The following is an 18,913-nucleotide window of genomic DNA, read 5'->3' as shown; positions in this document are numbered from 1 at the left end:
TGTGTGCATATGTATGGGGGAAGGGATACAATGAGAAGCCATCAAAGAGTGAACAACTTAATCATGCATTAAGGAAAATAGGTAAAAATGTGTTGGTTGAACATAGCGATAAGGAAGAGGATCTGGATGAAGGTTGTTTTATATATATATAATATATAATATATAACATAATATGCTATATATTATACAAATGTATATAATATACTATATATTTTTATATATAGCATATAATATATATAATAATGCTATTATATAGTTAAGAAAAATAACAAAAACTTGAAGTACCTGACTTTGGAATAGCAGCTGCTAGTGGATGCGCAAGATGATGAAGATGTGGGATTGATAAGATTTGATAATTGATTGGGGTAGGAATGAGGGAGGAGAAAAAAGTTGATTATTCTGAAGCTTGGAGTCTTCATGACTTTTCTTTTTTCATATAATATTCAACCCAAGTAACTTTTTATACTGTTATGGAATTTTCATATTGCCATGGGAACCTGGTTGGTACTCAGTTTTCCCTTTGTTGTGCAAGGAGCCCAGTGCTGTAGTTCCATCTGTTGTTCAAAGAGCACCCAAGAGCTTCTGAAGTCATCAGGACTGCTGACCCTGTATGGAGACCACAGCATGGCAAGTAAATGGGGGCACTTTACTTAGCATACTCCTCCACTTCAGTCAGGCTGGTCTATGCACTGCCCTGGGCACAGACCATGCTCTTTCTGCCCTTTGAGACTTTGCTTCAGTCACACACATCTGCTGAGATGTAAACTATGGCTAAATCATTTGTACCTGCGTGCCAATGAGGCTTCAATATCTTTTATCTGCCTATATTTACATGTAGAATGAGGCCTATGTTACAGATCTTACACCTTCCTAGAAACTTGAAACATTGATAACATTCTAATAGCAACAGTGGTCATAGGTTATGTAATAGCAGCAGCATTCATAGGTTGTGTCCTTCCATGGGGTCAAATATCTTCCTGAGAAACAGTAATTACAAACCTGCTATCAGCTATTCTGTACATTGGAACAGACCTAGTACAATGGATCTGAGGTAGCTTTTCAGTTGACAAAGCCACCCTTACAGGATTCTTTGTTTTCCATTTTATTCTATCTTTCATTATTACAGCGCTACTAGCTGTTCACCCCCTACTCCTACGTGAAACAAGATCCAACAACCTTTTGGAAATTTCATCAGACTCTGATAAAATCCCATTTCACCCTTACTGCACGATTAAAGATATTTTAGGCCTAGTCCTACTTGTCCTGCTCCTCCTAATAGGAGACCCAGACAACTACATCCCAGCAAACCCTCTCAACACTCTACCCCATATTAAGCCAGAATAATACTCCTTATTTGCCTATTCATCACACAGTGAATGGCTACAAATCCATGGGAGTTTATAGATATTTTTAGATTTCTGGTACATCCTTATAAGGTAAGAAATTTGTACAGGGTCAGGCAAGGCATGAGGAAATTATCTACCTCAGAGTCACCTTAGGTGATGGGTAAGCCTTGAAGGATGGTTCTCATACCTAGCATATTCCTCCACTTCAGTCAGACTGGTCTGCGTACCACCCTAAGGGCAGACCATGCTCTTTCTGCCCTTTGGGTCTTAGTCCTCTCACCTGCAGGACCTGCTGCTCCTCCCCCAGTCAAATCTCCCCAAGCCTACAGAGACCGAGTGCCTCCTGCTTGCTGCCTTACACTCTCTTAAATATTTCATTTTCCTTTAAACAATCACAGTGTACATATTTCACTTTGTTTTTTACTTTATTACATATTACATTTTATTTTACTTTAATTTCTCCAATTGTGTTAGTCTTATCTTTCAAACTAGATCACAAACTCTTTGAAGAACTCTTTCTTACCCTTTATTATCCCCCATGATGCCTAGTATGGAGTGAGTACTTGTTGAATAATTAATTTAGTGTGAAAAATTTGCCCCATCTTCTCCTAGCCACTTTATCTACTTGATTATCTTCTTCTTTAGCTACTGGATTGCAACCAAGCATATGGACATGCAGTACAGGTTCTGAATACTGAGACATTTCTTCCAGGCAAAAGAATGCTGTGACCAAAGAGAACTCCAGATATGGTAGTGAGCAGTGAGCAGGGGGGAGAAAGAAAGAAAAATGCATTTAGAAACACAACTTCTTCTTTGACCTGAGTGAACTTGTTTGCTAGAAGTTACCGAAAAGCGAAGGTGCTCAGAACAATGATCAGTCTATCTTCAGACTCTGGTATGTTTTAGAACAATAGAAAATGACATAGGCCAAGAAATTCTTGGTGGGACATTTGGGTAAAAGGTGTTTTCTGTTTTCAGAATTCAGATTTAAGAATATTAGCTTCTATATTAGTACAAGAGACCAGCATGTTTATTGAGCTGGGAATGTTATGGCAACTCCTACCTATATGTTGAATTTTTCATCATAAATGTAGATGTAGGTATTTTAAATTACACCACAAAAATGACAAAACTGAGACGTAGAGAGTTTAAGTAACTCAACATCAATAAATCACCTTTTTCAAGAAGTCTTCTCTAAACTTCAGGATAAATTAAGCATTGTTATATCTCCCATAGTAATTTGTGATTATCTTTATTGTACTACATATTATTTTTAAAATTATTTTAATTATTATAGATAAATAGTAGCTGTGTGTACTTATGAGATACGTGTGTTATTTTGATACAACCATACAATGTATAATGATCAAATCAGAGTAATTGGGGTATTATCACCTCAAGTATTGGGCATTTCTTTGGGTTAGGAACATTCCAATTATATAGTTTTTGTTATTTTAAAATATACAATAAATTATCAACCGTAGTCATCCTATTGTGCTACCTAACACTAGATATTTTTTCTATCTAACTGTGTTTTTGTACTCATTAACCATCCCCTTTCTACCCAGCGTCCTTGCCAACTACCCTTTCCAGACTCTGGTAAGCATCATTCTACCCTCTCTTTCCTTGAGTTTAATTTATTTTTTTAGCTCCCACATATTAGTGAGAACATGGGATATTTGTCTTTTTGTGCCTCGCTTATTTCACCTAACATACTGTCTCTAGTTCCATCCATGTTGTTACAGATGACAAGATTTTATTCTCTCTAGTAGCTCTAAAATATAGTATTGCGTATATATAACTCATTTTCGTTATCCATTCATCTGCCAATGTACACTTAGATTGATTATGTACCTTGGCTATTGTGAATAGTGCTGCAGTAAACATGGGAATACAGATATCTCTTTCATATATTGGTTTCCTTTCTTTTGGATATATACCTAGTAGTGGGATTGCTGGATCACATGATAGTTATATTTTTAGCTTTTTCAGGAACCTGTATACTGTTCTCCATAGTGGCTGCACTAATTTATGTTTCCACCAACAGTGTATGAGGGTTCTCCTTTTTCCACATCCTCACAAGTATTCATTATTGCCTGTATTTTGGATAAAAGCCAATTAAACTTGGGTGAGATGATATATCAGTATAGTTTTAATTTGCATTTCTCTGATAAGTAGTGCTGTTGAATATTTTCTCATATAACTGTTGGCCATGTGTATGTCTTCTTTTGAGAAATGTCTATTCAGATCTTTTGCCCATTTTTTTCTTTTTTGTTTTCTTTTAAATGTGGCAAAAGGATATTTTTTTTATCTTCCACTTTTATTTTAAGGTCAGGGGTATGTGTGCAGGATGTGCAGGTTTGTTACATATGTAAACATGTGCCATGGTGGTTTGCTGCACAGATCATCCCATCAGCTAGGCATTAAGCCACACAAATTAGCTATTCTTCCTGATGTTCAAAATACCATGCTATTTTGATTACTATAGCTTTGTAGTAGTATTTGAAGTGAGGAAATTGATATGATTCTCCCAGTTTTGTTTTTTTTGCTCAGGATTGATTTGGCTATTCTGGATCTTTATGGTTCTATATAAATTTTAAGATTTTTTCCTTCTATTTCCATGAAGAATGCCATTGGTATTTTGATGGAGATTGCATTGAATCTGTAGATTGTGTTGGGTAGTATGCCCATTTAAAAAATAGTCATTCTTCCAATTCATGTACGTGGAATATCTTTCCTTTTTTGTGTCCTCATCAATTTATTTCATCAATGTTTATAGTTTTTGTTGTAGAGAACTTTAACTTCTTTGGTTACATTTATTCTTAGGTATATATTTTTATTTGTAGCTAATTGTAAATAAGATTACTTTCTTGGTTTCTTTTTCAGATTGTTTGCTGTTGGCATATAGAAATTCTGCTGACTTTTGTATGTTGATTTGCATCCTGAAACTTTACTGAATTTATTAGTTCTAATAGTTTTTTTTGGTGGAATCTTTAGGTTTTTCTAAATATAAGATCATATCATCTCAAACAAGAATGATTTTAACTTCTTCCTTTCCAATGTGGATGCCTTTTGTTTATTTCTCTTGCCTAATTGCCCTGCCTAGGACTTACAGTACCCTGTTGAATAAAAGTGATTAAAATGGGCATTCTTGTCTCATTCCAGATCTCAGAGGAAAGGCTTTCAGGTTTTTCCCCATTCCGTATGACACTAGCTGTAGGTTTATTGTATGTGGCTTTTATCATGTTGAGGTATGTTCCTTCTATACCCAGTTGTCTGAGAGATTTTATCATGAAGGATGTTGAACTTTATTGGATGCCTTTTCAGCGTTTATTGAAATGATCATATGGTGTTTGTTTGTTATGGGACAGGGTCTCACTCTGTTAGCTGTGCTAGAGTGTAGTAGTGTTATCACAGCTCATGACAACCTTGACCTACTGGACTCAAGTGATGCCCCCACCTCAGCCTCCAAGTACCTGGGACTACAGGCATGCACCACCATGCCTGGCTAATTTTTGTATTTTTTTTCTAGACACAAAGTTTGAAACCAAACTGGTTTCAAACTCCTGGGTTCGAGTGATCTGCCCAATTCGATCGCCCAAAGTGCTGGTACTATAGGCATGAGTCATTGCACCCAGTCGATCATATGGTTTTTGTCCTTTATTCTGTTGATATGATGTGTCACATTGATTGATTTGCTTGTGTTGAACCATCCTTGCATCCCTGGGATGAATCCCACTTAATCATGATGAATGATGTTTTCTTTACTGTGTTGTTCAATTTAGTTTGCTGGTATTTTGTTGAGGATGTTTGCATCTATGTTCATCAGGGATATTGACCTCCAGTTTTGTTTTGTTGTTGTGCTTTTGTCTGGTTTTGGTATTAAGGTAATACTAACCTTGTAGAATGAGTTTGGATAGATTTCCCTCCTCCTCAATTTTTTTTTTTTTTGAATAGTTTGAGTAGGATTGATGTAAGTAATTCTTTAAATGTTTGTTAGAATTCAGTGGTGAAGCCATAGAATCCTGGGCTTTAATTTGATGGGAGACTTTTTATTATTGCTTGTATCTCATTATTTGTTATTTGTCTATTCAAGTTTTGGATTTCTTTACAGTTCAATCTTGGTAGGTTGTATGTGTCTAGGAATTTATCCATTTCTTATAGACTTTCCCATGCATTGGCATATAGCTACTCATAATAGTCTGTAATGATCCTTTAAATTTCTGTGGTATCAGTTGTAATGTCTTCTTTTTCATTTTGATTTTATTTACTTGGGTTTGCTCTCTTTTTTTTTTTGGTACTTAATCTTGCTAAAGATTTGTCAAGTTTGCTTATGTTTTAAAAAAAAATTTTCATTTTGTGGGTGTTTAGTACTTTTTTAGTCTCAGTTTTATTTATTTTTGCTCTGATCTTTATTTCTAATGATTTTGAATTTGGTTTTGTGCTTGCTTTTCTAGTTCTTCATTAAGGTATATTATTAGGTTGTTTATTTAAAGCTTTTCTCCCTTTTTTGATGTAGATGTTTGTTGCTATAAGCTTCCCTCTTACCACTGCTTTTGCTATATCCCATAGATTTTGGTACATTGTGTTTTCATTTTCATTTGATTCAAAAAATTTTCTAACTTTTCTATTTAATTTTTTCATTGACCTAATTGTTGTTCAGGATCATATTATTTGATTTCCATGTGTTTATACAGTTTCCAAAGTTCCTCTTGTTATTGATTTCTGGTTTTATCATGTTTAGAAAAGATACTTGATACTAGTTTATTTGTTTTGAATTTTTTAGACTTGTTTTGTGGCTTAACATATGATCTATCCTTGAGAATGTTCCATGTACTGATGAGAAGAATGAGTATTTTGTAGCTATTGGATGAAATATTCTGTAAATAGCTCTTAGGTTCATTTGGTCCATAGTTTAGATAAAGTTCCGTGTTTCTTTGTTGATTTCCTGTATATATGATTATCCAATGCTGAAAGTTGGGTGTTGAAATTCTCAGCTAATTTTGCATTGGGGTATATGTCTCTCTTTAGCTCTAATAATATTTGCTTTATATATCGGAGTGCTCCAGCATTCGGCTTATGTATAATTAGAACTGTTATATCCTCTTGCTGAATTGACCCCTTTATCATTTAATAATGACCTTCTTTGTCTCTTTTTACAGTTTTTGTCTGGAAATGTATTTTATGTGATATAAATGTAGAGCTACTCTTACTGTTTTTTGGTTTACATTTGTATGAAATATTTTTTCCCACCTTTTTCAGTCTATACGTGTCTTTATAGGTGGAGTGAGTTTCTTGTAGGCAACATATGGTTGAGTCTTATTTTTATCCATTCAGCCACTCTGTCTTTGGATGGGAAAATGTAGTTCATTTACATTCAATGTTATCATCGAAGGTAAGGACTTCACTGTTGCCATTTTCTTTTCTGGTTGTTTTGTTGGTCCTCTTCCTTTCTTTTTTCCTTCTGGTCTTCCTTTGTGTAAAAGTGATTTTCTCTGGTAGTATTTTTTTAATTTCTTGCTTTTTATTTTTTGTGTATCTACCATAGGTTTCAGTCTTGTGGTTGCCACAAGGCTTACAAATAACATCTTACAACCAATTATTTTAAGCTGATGACAACTTCACTCTGCTTACAAACAAGCAAAGAGGAAACTGAAACACTCCACATTTTAATTCCTATCCTGCTTTTGGACGTTTTCTTGTCTCTTTTTATGTCTTTTATATTGTCTATCCCTTAAAAAGCAGTCATAGTTATTATTTTTGATAGGTTTATCTTTTAGTCTTCCTGCTAAAGTGCTTTCTTTTATGAATAATTGTTCAATTTGGTGTTCCTGTGGGGAGACAGTTGCTAGAGAGTATTATTCAGCCATCTTGCCGCACCCCTACATATTATTTTATATAATAAATATAATAATATAATTGCTTTATATTTTTGCCTCATCTGTTTGATCACAGCCTCCCTGGGGGTAAGGAAAATTCAGGTTCTAAGTCTAGTTTGGTTTTTTTTTTTCTATATTAGATTTATACTACCATTTCATATGTGTCATGGACCTTGGGTTTTAAAACACAGAATGTCCTTCAGTTATTGATAATAATTACCAGCTTGATTATATAGTAAAGGTTACTGAATGTGTCCTTCTTCTCTATGAAAGGGAGTATTTATAATTTTTTTAATGAGATAACCACCTCATTGCATTTTAATTGCCAGGGATCCTCTGTTTGTAAAAGTCAACATCAAAAGAAGATACCTTATAGTTATAATTGCTCCTTGGCAGAAAGGTTACCACGGATGCTGGAGAACATTCATGGTTAATTTTGTAAAAGCGTGGCTAATGAGACAAATCACTCAGCCATGGAGACTTTGTAAGCTGAAAGAGTATAAAGAGCTGCAAAGGGAGAAGCAGGTTGTGGGCTCTGTCCCTGGGCTTCCGAGAGGTTCATGTCAAAGAGAAAGGAGGCAGATGTGACTCACTCAGTCAGCTGTGGGTGGTGGTGGCCTCAGCTGTCACAGCTGGGCTGACATCAGCAACGTGTGATTGATATCAGTGCAAAGGCAGCTCCCAGCCAGCCAGGAGTGTGTGTCAGGAACAACCAGGGCTTGAATCCTGTGAGAAGAAAATCTTCTGTTGGGGACACCAAATAGCAGCAGTGAGCCCTCTCTTACCTCCCAAAGTCTAACTAGGCTCAGGGACTTGGAGAGTTCATCTCAGAGGTGTTGTGACTTGTCCTAGATCACACAGAACATTAGAGGTCAGGCTGGGACTAGCAACTGGATCATCAAACTCCCAGGCCAATGCTGTCTTCATAGATCTCACAGAAAAGGAAGACATGAGCAGATTTTTTAAGAAGTCGTAAAATCAGGTTAAAATCAACCTGACACTTGAACAGCTTGCTTCTTCAAAACAAAAAAAAAAGGTCTTTCAGGTATTCAGTAACTGCAGTGATTTGACACGGCAGCTTATCATTGTTTGCTAGAGATGATTCTTGTAATTTAACCCAGAGAAATATTTCAGTAGTACAGTCATCATGTATTTGCTAATCTTTATTGATGTATAAGAAACAACAATAGTTGATGAATGCAAAAAGGAGATTTAATTGGGGAATCTTTTCCCACGTAAGCAACACTGTGCCATTCAAACAAGAAGCAGTAGTGCATAATTAAATCTGTAACCATTGAAAAAATCATTTTAAAAGATAAAAAAAAACCCTTGAATTTGGTAAGCATTTCATTTATTCAAAATACTCCGATGGATTCTATCTCATTTGATCTTCACAGCTACTTCTGTATAACTTAGGAGAAAGTTGTAGTCACCTATTTTGTAGATGAAGAATCTGAAACCAGAGCAGCTTGGCAATTTGCCCACAGTGACACAGTGGTCACTACCAGAGCCGGGACTAGAATCTCGGTTCTTTGTTTAGTGCTTTTGTGTAATAAAGTTCACAATGTCCTGTCTGGAATTTTGAAATATAAACAATAGCCTAAGTTTATTTATTGCTTTCTTTTCTAACTTATTTGATGACAAAACTACCTGTTCTGAATGACTTTTGGTAACCAAACCTGTTTTGAGATGATAGGAAGCTCTTTGTTGTTCTCTTTAGGGAGAAGATTCATGTTTCAGAGCAGAAATGTTAATGTGTTCAGTTACAGGATGCTGCCCCAGACCAGTGTGTTCTATTTGTTATATGAACCATATTGTCTTTCTAAAGTCCAGACATTTTCTGAATTCAAAAGCGCATCTGAACAGAAGAACTTTGGATAATAATTGAACTAGTACTGCCTGTGCCTTCTTCTAGCCAGGAAATGAGGTGTTTACATTAATCAGATATTCTGGTTTATAGTCACCATAGGTATAATATGTGTATTGCTAATATTGAACAAATGAGACTGTGATGAAATGCCCTTAATAGTGACTCAGCAATTGTTGTGAGGGTTAAATAAAATAATTCAGGCAAATCAACTGGCATAGTGTCTGGTTCATAGGACATATTTCATAACTAGAGTGTTAACCATTTTCTTTCATAATAAACTTTGTATTCCTGTATCACAGATGAGGAAATGGTTAACAGGCAGAGAGGTTAAGTAACTTGCCTGAGGCCACACGGTTAGTAAATGACACCACCAGAACTGGACACCCAGGCTACCTCTCACACTCAAAGCATATGTATAACCAGTAGGGTATATATATTCTTGGATCTTTCAAGAGGCTGTAGAAATCCTTCCAGATCATCATTATGAAAATTAATTACTGAATCATTGGACTGTAGCATGTGGAAGTGCTGTTTAATAGCCTGCTGGTTAGGCCAGATTTTGCTGGCTCAGGAGACAGAGGGGGAGAGGGAGAGAGGGGAAAAGGAAGAGGAAGGGAGAAAGAGACAGAGAAGGATTAAACTACTAGAAAATACCTTACAAATTAAAAAATTGGAATGAGCATAGAGCAATTGGGAAATCTCTATTCTAGAGAATTATTACCAGTTCAGTCACTCCCTTAGATGGATTGAATGAAGTCTTTCTGGGAATTAGATCAAAGAGAAAGCACTCTCAGGGCTTTTCCCAAAATTCTGTGGGTCAGGTTTATGAAACTTATGGTTGGGGGAAAATAATTTTGTGTTTACATAATGAGAATTTCCTCCACCCCCAACCACTCCTGGCTTCTCTCCCTGTGACTTTTTTGCCTGCTTGGTTTCCTTACTCTGAACCTAAGAACTATCTTTTTTTAAACCATGCTTTGGAGGGGAGTGCCTGCCCTTTGAAGGTGGGGGAGGTAGGTGAGCCCAGAGAGGAGAGGGCAAGCACAGAAGGCAGCAACACAGGAGATGAGAGGAGAGCAATGTTTGCCTCAAAAATGAATTCTGATCCTGAAGCAGCTTTCCTGCCACTACCCCCGTCCCAGATGGTGAGAGGAGAACTTGAGCGCCTGGTGCTTGTGGTCTGTTAGAACAGGCTGGCAAGAAAGTGAGCCCCTGGGAAGCTAAGCCTGAGATTAAGAGGACTTGGTGCTATCCTGTTGGCAGCTGCTTCAGCTCACCCTTGTGTAGTATGGCCTTAGCGCATGTCTGGCTTTATTTGCTGTTTGGGGCGCGGCACTTGAAAGGTGCCCCCTCCCCCAGACTCCTTGACATTTGTTCAGAGATTAATTGAGCTAATCCCCTTCTTGGAAGAATAGGTTGGGAAGTCTGTGTTCAGGGAGGGTAGGGAGGCAGGCTGGGATTGAAGAGGCATGCATTAATGAGGGTGCTGGGGCTTGCTGGACCCTTTGAAGAAAGAAAAGAGCAAATTTCTCTGCTGTTCCTGGACGAGGCTGACAGGTGGGCAGGGAGACTGCAGTTTCTCTGTTTCGCCTGGCTTTGCCAGAAGGTCTGTGCGCACCAGCAATAACGACTCTTGACAGCACCAGCTGTCACTCAGGGATGAAGTACTCCCAGGACACCTTGGCCTGCCATTCTTGTCTCTTGTACTAAGGGCAGAAGGTGAGAGCCCCAAGACAGGCTATCCTGACAGGGGAGGCACATATTACTTGAATACTTGTCTGGGATAGTTAGAAAAAGTGCATTTAAATTTTGAGTTAGGCATTAAAATTAAACATCATTTATTATTTTATATTTTTGATGGAAGGATGAAGACAGGGGAACATGAACATTGTTTTCTTATGCTGTGTGCAACTGTCCATATTTTGGGAGGGGACACAAAACTTTTCACCTTACTGTGTAATAATCATAGCTAGAATTGGCAGGGTACTGTGGCTTCTGCCTGTAACCCCCGCATTTTGGGAGATCAACGTGGGAGGCTCATTAGAAGCCAGGAGTTCAAGACCAGCCTGGACAACATAGTGAGAATTTGTCTCTACAAAAAATAAAATAAACTTAGCCATGTGTGGTGGCATGTGCTTATAGTCCAAGCTACTTGGGATTCTAAGGTGGGAGGATCACTTAAGCCCAGGAGTTTGAGGCTGCAGTGAGCAGAGATTGTGCTGCTACACTATGGCCTGGGTGACAGAGTACCTTGTCTCTAAAAATAGTAGTAACAACAACAACAGCTAGCATTTATTGAGTTATTGTGTTCTAACCATTTTATATGTATTAATTATTGTTCTTTCTTTGTAAATTATACTTTAAGTTCTGGGATACATGTGCAGAACATGCAGGTATGTCACATAGGTATACTTGTGCCATGATGGTGTGCTGCACCCATCAACCCGTCATTTACATTAGGTATTTCTCCTAATGCTATCCCTCCCCTAACCCCCCTCCCCCAGCCCTCGACAGGCCCCTCCCTGTGTCCATGTGTTCTCATTGTTCAACTCCCAGTTATGAGTGAGAACATGCGGTGTTTGATTTTCTGTTCCTGTGTTACTTTGCTTAGAATGATGGTTTCCAGCTTCATCCATGTCCCTGCAAAGGACATTAACTCATTCTTTTTTATGGCTGCATAGTATTCCATGGTGTAAATGTGCCACATTTTCTTTATCCAGTCTATAATTGATGGGCATTTGGGTTCGTTCCAAGTCTTTGCTATTGTGAATAGTGCTGCAATAAACATACATGTGCGTGTGTTTTTATAGTAGAATGATTTATAATCCTTTGGGTATATACCCAGTAATGGGATGGCTGGGTCAAATGGCATTTCTGGTTCTAGATCCTTGAGAAATCGCCACGCTGTCTTCCACAATGGCTGAACTAATTTACACTCCCACCAACAGTATAAAAACATTCCTATTTTTCCACAACCTCTCCAGCATCTCTTATTTCCTGACTTTTTTATGATCGCCATTCTAACTGGTGTGAGATGGTATCTCATTGTGGTTTTGATTTGTATTTCTCTAATGACCAGTGGTGATGAACTTTTTTTCATATGTTTGTTGGCCGCATAAATGTCCTATTTTGAGAAATGTCTGTTCATATCCTTCACCCGCTTTTCGATGGGTTTTGTTTTTGTTTTTGTTTTTCTTTTGAGAGAAGTCTCGCTCTTGTCCCCCAGGCTTGAGTGCAATGGCTCCATCTCGGCTCATTCCAACTTCTGCCTCCTGGGTTCAAACAATTCTGTCTCTGCCTTCCAAGTAGCTGGCATTAAGGCAACTGCCACCACGCCCAGCTAATTTTTATATTTTTTAGTAGAGACAGGGTTTCACGATGTTGACCAGGCTGGTCTCAAACTCCTGACCTCAGGTGATCTGCCCACCTCAGCCTCTCAAAGTGCTGGAATTATAGGTGTGAGCCACTGTGCCCGGCTGGTTGTTTTTTTCTTGTAAATTTGTTTAAGGTCCTTGTAGATTCTGGATATTAGCCCTTTGTCAGATGGATAAATTGCAAAATTTTTCTCCAATTCTGCAGGTTGCCTGTTCACTCTGATGATAGTTTCTTTTGCTGTCCAGAAGCTCCTGGTTTGATTAGATCCCATTTGTCAATTTTGGCTTTTGTTGCCATTGCTTTTGGTGTTTTAGACATGAACCCTTTGTCCATGCCTATGTCCTAGGTTTTCTTCTAGGGGTTTTATGGTGTTAGGTCTTACATTTAAGTATTTAATCCATCTTGAGTTAATTTTTGTATAAGGTGTAAGGAAGGGGTCCAGTTTCCGTTTTCTGCATATGGCCAGCCAGTATTCCCAACATCATTTATTAAATAGGGAATCCTTTCCCCCTTGCTTGTTTTTGTCAGGTTTGTCAAAGATCAGATGGTTGAAGATGTGTGGCATTATTTCTGAGGTCTCTGTCCTGTACCATTGGTCTATATATCTGTTTTGGTACCAGTACCATGGTGTTTTGGTTACGGTAACCTTCTAGTATAGTTTGAAGTCAGGTGTCATGATGCCTCCAGCTTTGTTCTTTTTGCTTAGGATTGTCTTGGCTATTTGGGCTCTTTTTTGGTTTCATATGAAATTTAAAGTAGTGTTTTCTAATTCTGTGAAAAAAGTCAATGGTATCTTGATGGGGATAGCATTGAATCTATAAATTACTTTGGGCAGTATGGCCATTTTCACGATATTGATTCTTCTTATCCATGAGCATGAAATGTTTTTCCTTTTGTTTGTGTCCTCTCTTGTTTCCTTGAGCAGTGGTTTGTAGTTCTCCTTGAAAAGGTCCTTCACATCCCTTGTAAGTTGGATTCCTAGGTATTTTATTCTATCTGTAGCAGTTGTGAGTGCGAGTTCACTCATGATTTGGCTCTCTGTTTGTCTATTATTGGTGTATAGGAATGCTTGTGATTTTTGCACATTGATTTTGTATTCTGAGACTTTGCTGAAGTTGCTTATCAGCTTAAGGAGTTTTGGGGCTGAGACGATGGGGTTTTCTAAATATACAATCATGTCATCTGCAAGCAGAGACAATTTGACTTCCTCTCTTCCCATTTATCCTTTATTTCTTTCTCTTGCCTGATATCCCTGGCCAGAACTTCCAATACTATGTTGAATAGGAGTGGTGAGAGAGGGCATCCTTGTCTTGTGCTTGTTTTCAAAGGGAATGCTTTTAGCTTTTGCCCATTCAGTATGATATTGACTGTGGGTCTGTCATAAATAGCTCTTACTATTTTGAGATACGTTCCATCAATACCTAGTTTATTGAGAGTTTTTAGCATGAAGGGGTGTTGAATTTTATCAAAGGCCTTTTCTGCATCCATTAAGATAATCATGTGGTTTTTGTCATTGGTTCTGTTTATGTGATCGATTATGTTTATTGATTTGCATATGTTGAACCAGCCTTGCATCCCAGGGATGAAGCCAATTTGATCTTGGTGGATAAGCTTTTTGATGTGCTGCTGGATTCAGTTTGCCAGTATTTTATTGAAGATTTTCACGTCAATGTTCATCAGGGATATTGGCCTGAAATTTTGTTTTTTTGTTGTGTCTCTGCTAGGTTTTGGTATTGGATGATGCTGGTCTCATAAAATGAGTTAGGGAAGAGTCCTTCTTTTGCTATTGTTTGGAATCATTTCAGAAGGAATGATACCAGGTCCTCTTTGCACTTCTGGTAGAATTTGGCTGTGAACCTGTCTGGTCCTGGGGTTTTTTTTTTGTTTGTTTGTTTTGTTGTTTTTTTTTTTTTTTTGGTTGGTAGGCTATTAATTACTGCGTGAATTTCAGAACTTGTTATTGGTCTCTTCAGTGATTCCACTTCTTCCTGGGTTAGTCTTGGGAGGGTGTATGTGTCCAGGAATCCATTTGTTCTAGATTTTCTAGTTTATTTGCATAGAGATGCTTATAATATTCTCTGATGGTACTTTGTATTTCTGTGGGATCAGTGATGATCTCTTCTTTATCATTTTTTGTTGTGTCTATTTGATTCTTCTCTCTTTTCTTTATTAGTCTGGCTAGTGGTGTATCTATTTTGTTAATCTTTTCAAAAAACCATCTGGATTCATTGATTTTTTGAAGGGTTTTCTGTGTCTGTATCTCCTTCAGTTCTGCTCTGATCTTATTTAATCCTTGTCTTCTACTAGTTTTTGAATTTGTTTGCTCTTGCTTCTTTAGTTCTTTTAATTGTGATGTTAGAGTGTTGATTTTAGATCTTTCCTGCTTTCTCCTGTGGACATTTATTGCTATAAATTTCCTTCTAAACACTGCTTTAGCTGTGTCCCAGAGTTTTTGATGCATTGTGTCTTTGTTCTTATTGGTTTCAAAGAACATACTGATTTCTGCCTTAATTTCGTTATTTACTCAGTAGTCATTTAGGAGCAGGTTGTTCAATTTTCATGTAGTTGTGCAGTTTTGAGTGAGTTTCTTCATCTGGAATTCTAATTTGATTGCACTGTGGTCTGACAGACTGTTATGATTTCCAGTCTTTTGCATTTGCTGAAGAGTGTTTTACTTCCAATTATTTGGTCAATTTTAGAATAAGTGCGATGTGGTGCTGAGAAGAATGTATATTCTGTTGATTTGGGGTGGAGAGTTCTGTAGACATCTATTATGTCTGCTTCGTCCAGAGCTGAGTTCAAGTCCTGAATATTCTTGTTAATTATGTGTCTCATTGATCTGTCTAATATTGACAGTGGGGTGTTAAAATCTCCCATTATTATTGTGTTGGAGTCTAAGTCTCTTTGTAGGTTCTGAGAACTTGCTTTATGAATCTGGGTGCTCCTGTATTGGGTGCATATGTATTTAGGATAGTTAGCTCTTCTTGTTGCATTGATCCCTTTGCCATTATCTTTGTATTTTTTTATCTTTGTTGGTTTAAAGTTTGTTTTATCAGAGACTAGGATTGCAACACCTGCTTTTTTCTGCTTTCCATTTACTTGGTAAATATTCCTTCATCCCTTTATTTCGAGCCTATGTGTGTCTTTGCACGTGAGATGGGTCTCATGAATACAACACACTGATGGTCTTGACTGTTTATCCAATTTGCCAGTCTGTGTCTTTTATTTGGGGCATTTAGCCCATTTACATTTAAGATTAACGTTGTTATGTGTGGATTTGATCCTGTCATTATGATGCTAGCTGGTTATTTTGCCCGTTAGTTGATGCAGTTCCTTCATAGTGTCAATGGTCTTTACAATTTGGTATGTTTTTGCAGTGGCTGGTACCAGTTTTTCCTTTCCATATTTAGTGCTTCCTTCAGGAGCTCTTGTAAGGCAGGTCTGGTGGTGACAAAATCTCTCAGCATTTGCTTGTCTATAAAGGATTGCATTCTCCTTCACTTATGAAGTTTAGTTTGGCTGGATATAAAATTCTGGTTTGAAAATTCTTTTCTTTAAGAATGTTGAATATTGGCCTCCACTATCTTCTGGCTTGTAGGGTTTCTGCAGAGAGATCTACTGTTAGTTTGGTGAGCTTCCCTTTGTGGGTAACCTGACCTTTCTTTCTGGCTGCCTTTAACATTTGTTCCTTCATTTCAACCTTGGTGGATCTGATGATTATGTATCTTAACATTTCTCTTCTCAAGGAGTGTCTTTGTGGCGTTCTCTGTATTTCCTGAATTTGAATGTTGGCCTGTCTTTCTAGGCTGGGGAAGTTCTCCTGGATAATATCCTGAAGAGTGTTTTCCAACTTGGTTCCATTCTCCTCGTCACTTTCAGGTACAGCAATCAAACGTGGATTTGGTCTTTTCACATAGTCCCATATTTCTTGGAGGCTTTGTTCATTCCTTTTCTCTAACCTTGTCTTCATGGTTTATTTCATTAAGTTGATCTTCAGTCTCTGATATCCTTTCTTCTGCTTGATCGATTTGGCTATTGATACTTGTATATGCTTCACGACGTTCTCATGCTGTGTTTTTCAGCTCCATTCGGTCATTTATGTTCTTCTCTAAACTGGTTTTTGTGGTTAGCAATTCCTCTAACCTTTTTTCAAGGTTCTTAGCTTCCTTGCATTTAGTAGGTTAGACCATGCTCTTTTATCTCAGAGGACTTTGTTATTACCCACCGTCTGAAGCCTACCTCTGTCAACTTGTCAAACTCATTCTCCGTCCAGTTTTGTTCCCTTGCTGGTGAGGTGTTGTGATCCTTTGAAAGAGAAGAGGTGTTCTGCTTTTTGGAATTTTCAACCTTTTTACACTGTTTTTCCTCCATCTTTGTGGATTTATCTACCTTTGGTCTTTGATGTTGGTGACCTCTGGGAAGGGTTTATGTGTGGAAGTCCTTTTTGTTGATGTTGATGCTATTCCTTTCTGTTTGTTAGTTTTCCATCCAACAGTCAGGCCCCTCTGCTGCAGGTCTGCTTGAGTTTGCTGGAGGTCCACTCCTGACCCTGTTTGCCTGGGTATCACCAGTGGAGGCTGTAGAACAGCAAGGATTGCTGCCTGTTCCTTCCTCTGGAAACTTTGTCCCAGAGGGGCACCTGCCCCTGCCTCTGGCACCCACTTGAGGAGTCAGTCTGACCCTTAGCAGAGCTTGAATGCTGTGCTGGGAGAACTGCTGCACTCTTCAGAGCTATCGGGCAGGAAAGTTCAAGTCTGCTGAAGCTGCCCCTTCCCCCAGATGCACTGTCCCAGGGAGATGGGAGTTTTATCTATAATCCCCTGACTGGGGCTGCTGCCTTCTTTCAGAGATGCCCTGGCCTGACCGGAGAGGAGGAATCTAGAGAGGCAGTCTGGCTACAGCGGCTTTGTGGAGCCGCAGTGGGCTCTGCCCCGTTTGAACTTCCTGGCGGCTTTGTTTACAATGTGAGGGGAAAACCGCCTACTCAAGTTTCAGTAATGGCGGACACCCCTCCCCCCACCAAGCTCGAGCGTCCCAGGTAGACTTCAGACTGCTATGCTGGCAGTGAGAATTTCAAGCCAGTGTATCTTAGCTTGCTGGGCTCCATGGGTTTGTGTTCTGCTGAGCTACCCAGCTCTCTGGCTTCATTCCCCTTTCCAGGGAAGTTATAATTCTGTCTCGCTGGCACCTCAGGTGCCACTGCAGTAGGAAAAAAAACTCCTGCTGCTAGCTCGGTGTCTGCCCAAATGGCTGACAAGTTTTGTGCTTGAAACCCAGGGCCCTGGCGGTGTAGGCATCCGAGGGAATCTCCTGGTCAGTGGGTTGCAAAGACCATGGGAAAAGCATAGTATCTGGGCCTGGGCCAGAATGCACTGTTCCTCACAGCACAGCCCCTCACGGCACAGTCCCTCACGGCACAGTCCCTCTCGGCTTCTCTTGGCTAGGAGAGGGAGTTCCCCGGCCCCTTGTGCTTCCGGGTGAGCCAACGCCCCACCCTGCTTTGGCTTGCCCTCCCTGGGCTGCGCTGACTGTCTAAGCAGTCCCAATGAGATGAGCCAGTTACCTCAGTTGGAAATGCAGACATCACCTGCCTTCTGCTTTGATCTCGCTGGGAGCTGCAGACAACAGCTGTTCCTATTTGGCCGTCTTGCCAGCCACCAATTATTCTTAACTCACAAAGTAGGTTAATATTATCTCCATTTTACAGAGTTAGTAAAAATCTCCCAATAAATGCTAGTTGTGGTTGTTATTATTATTTTTGGAGACAAGGTCTCACTCTGCCACCCAGGCCAGAGTGCAGTGGCACAATCTCAGCTCAGTGTGCAGCCTCAAACTCCTGGGCTTCAGTGATCTTCCCATCTCAGCCTGCTGAGTAGCTAGGACTACAAACACATGACCTGCCTAAGGTTGTTTGTAAATGTGGTACCAAGATGCAAACTCAGACAGTTCAGTTTGTGACTCTACCCTCTTAACCACTTCACTAGGCTGCAGCACTATCAGAGAAAAAAGAATAAGCATTTTGCCTGGGCTGGTCCCAGGTTAGAACATGATTTCAGCTTTGATTGAAAAGTTAATTGAAGACAGTGCATCCCAAGAGAAGTGAGGATAAAGAGCCACGATAATCCTTGGAGGCCCCTGGGAACCTCTGAATGTTATGTGCCTAATTGTACATACCTTGTGGAAAATGTGGAGAATGTCCTCGAACTCATGGGATTCCAATCTTGTGCTGTGTTTCTTTGTGAATTCTAGTAGATACTATTATAACAAATGTGAAAGTACTGGTGGTTAACGAAATAAGCTTATGAGAAGGGAGTTCTTGCAGGTGGAATTTCTATTGATGCCTGCTATGAAAACTCTCAATAATAAAGAGTTTAAAAAATGTCATTGCAAGGTGAAAGGAAATCTGCAGAGGTATGAATATCAGTTCATTCTTTATCAGAGGT

General features: G+C 38.8%; 1 protein-coding gene across 7 annotated transcripts in view; it reads left to right on the top strand.

Moving 5' to 3' along the window:
- LOC105463327 (RasGEF domain family member 1B) overlaps nt 1–18,913 on the top strand; it is a 789,062-nt gene that overhangs the window by 477,926 nt on the left and 292,223 nt on the right. Inside the window, exon 1 of one of the 7 annotated variants that reach the window (XM_011710356.3) lies at nt 499–627. The exons of 5 other annotated variants lie outside the window; for them this stretch is intronic. In XM_011710356.3, the coding sequence (XP_011708658.1) occupies nt 625–627 (3 nt within the window). In that variant the 5' untranslated portion in view covers nt 499–624. Of the gene's footprint in view, nt 1–498; nt 632–18,913 lie in introns of those variants that run through there. One more of the 7 variants, XM_071093571.1, reaches the window with a different exon arrangement.

Source organism: Macaca nemestrina, chromosome 3 (assembly GCF_043159975.1).
Source record: "Macaca nemestrina isolate mMacNem1 chromosome 3, mMacNem.hap1, whole genome shotgun sequence".
Lineage (NCBI taxonomy): Eukaryota > Metazoa > Chordata > Mammalia > Primates > Cercopithecidae > Macaca > Macaca nemestrina.
This window is presented reverse-complemented; position numbering and strand designations above follow the sequence as displayed.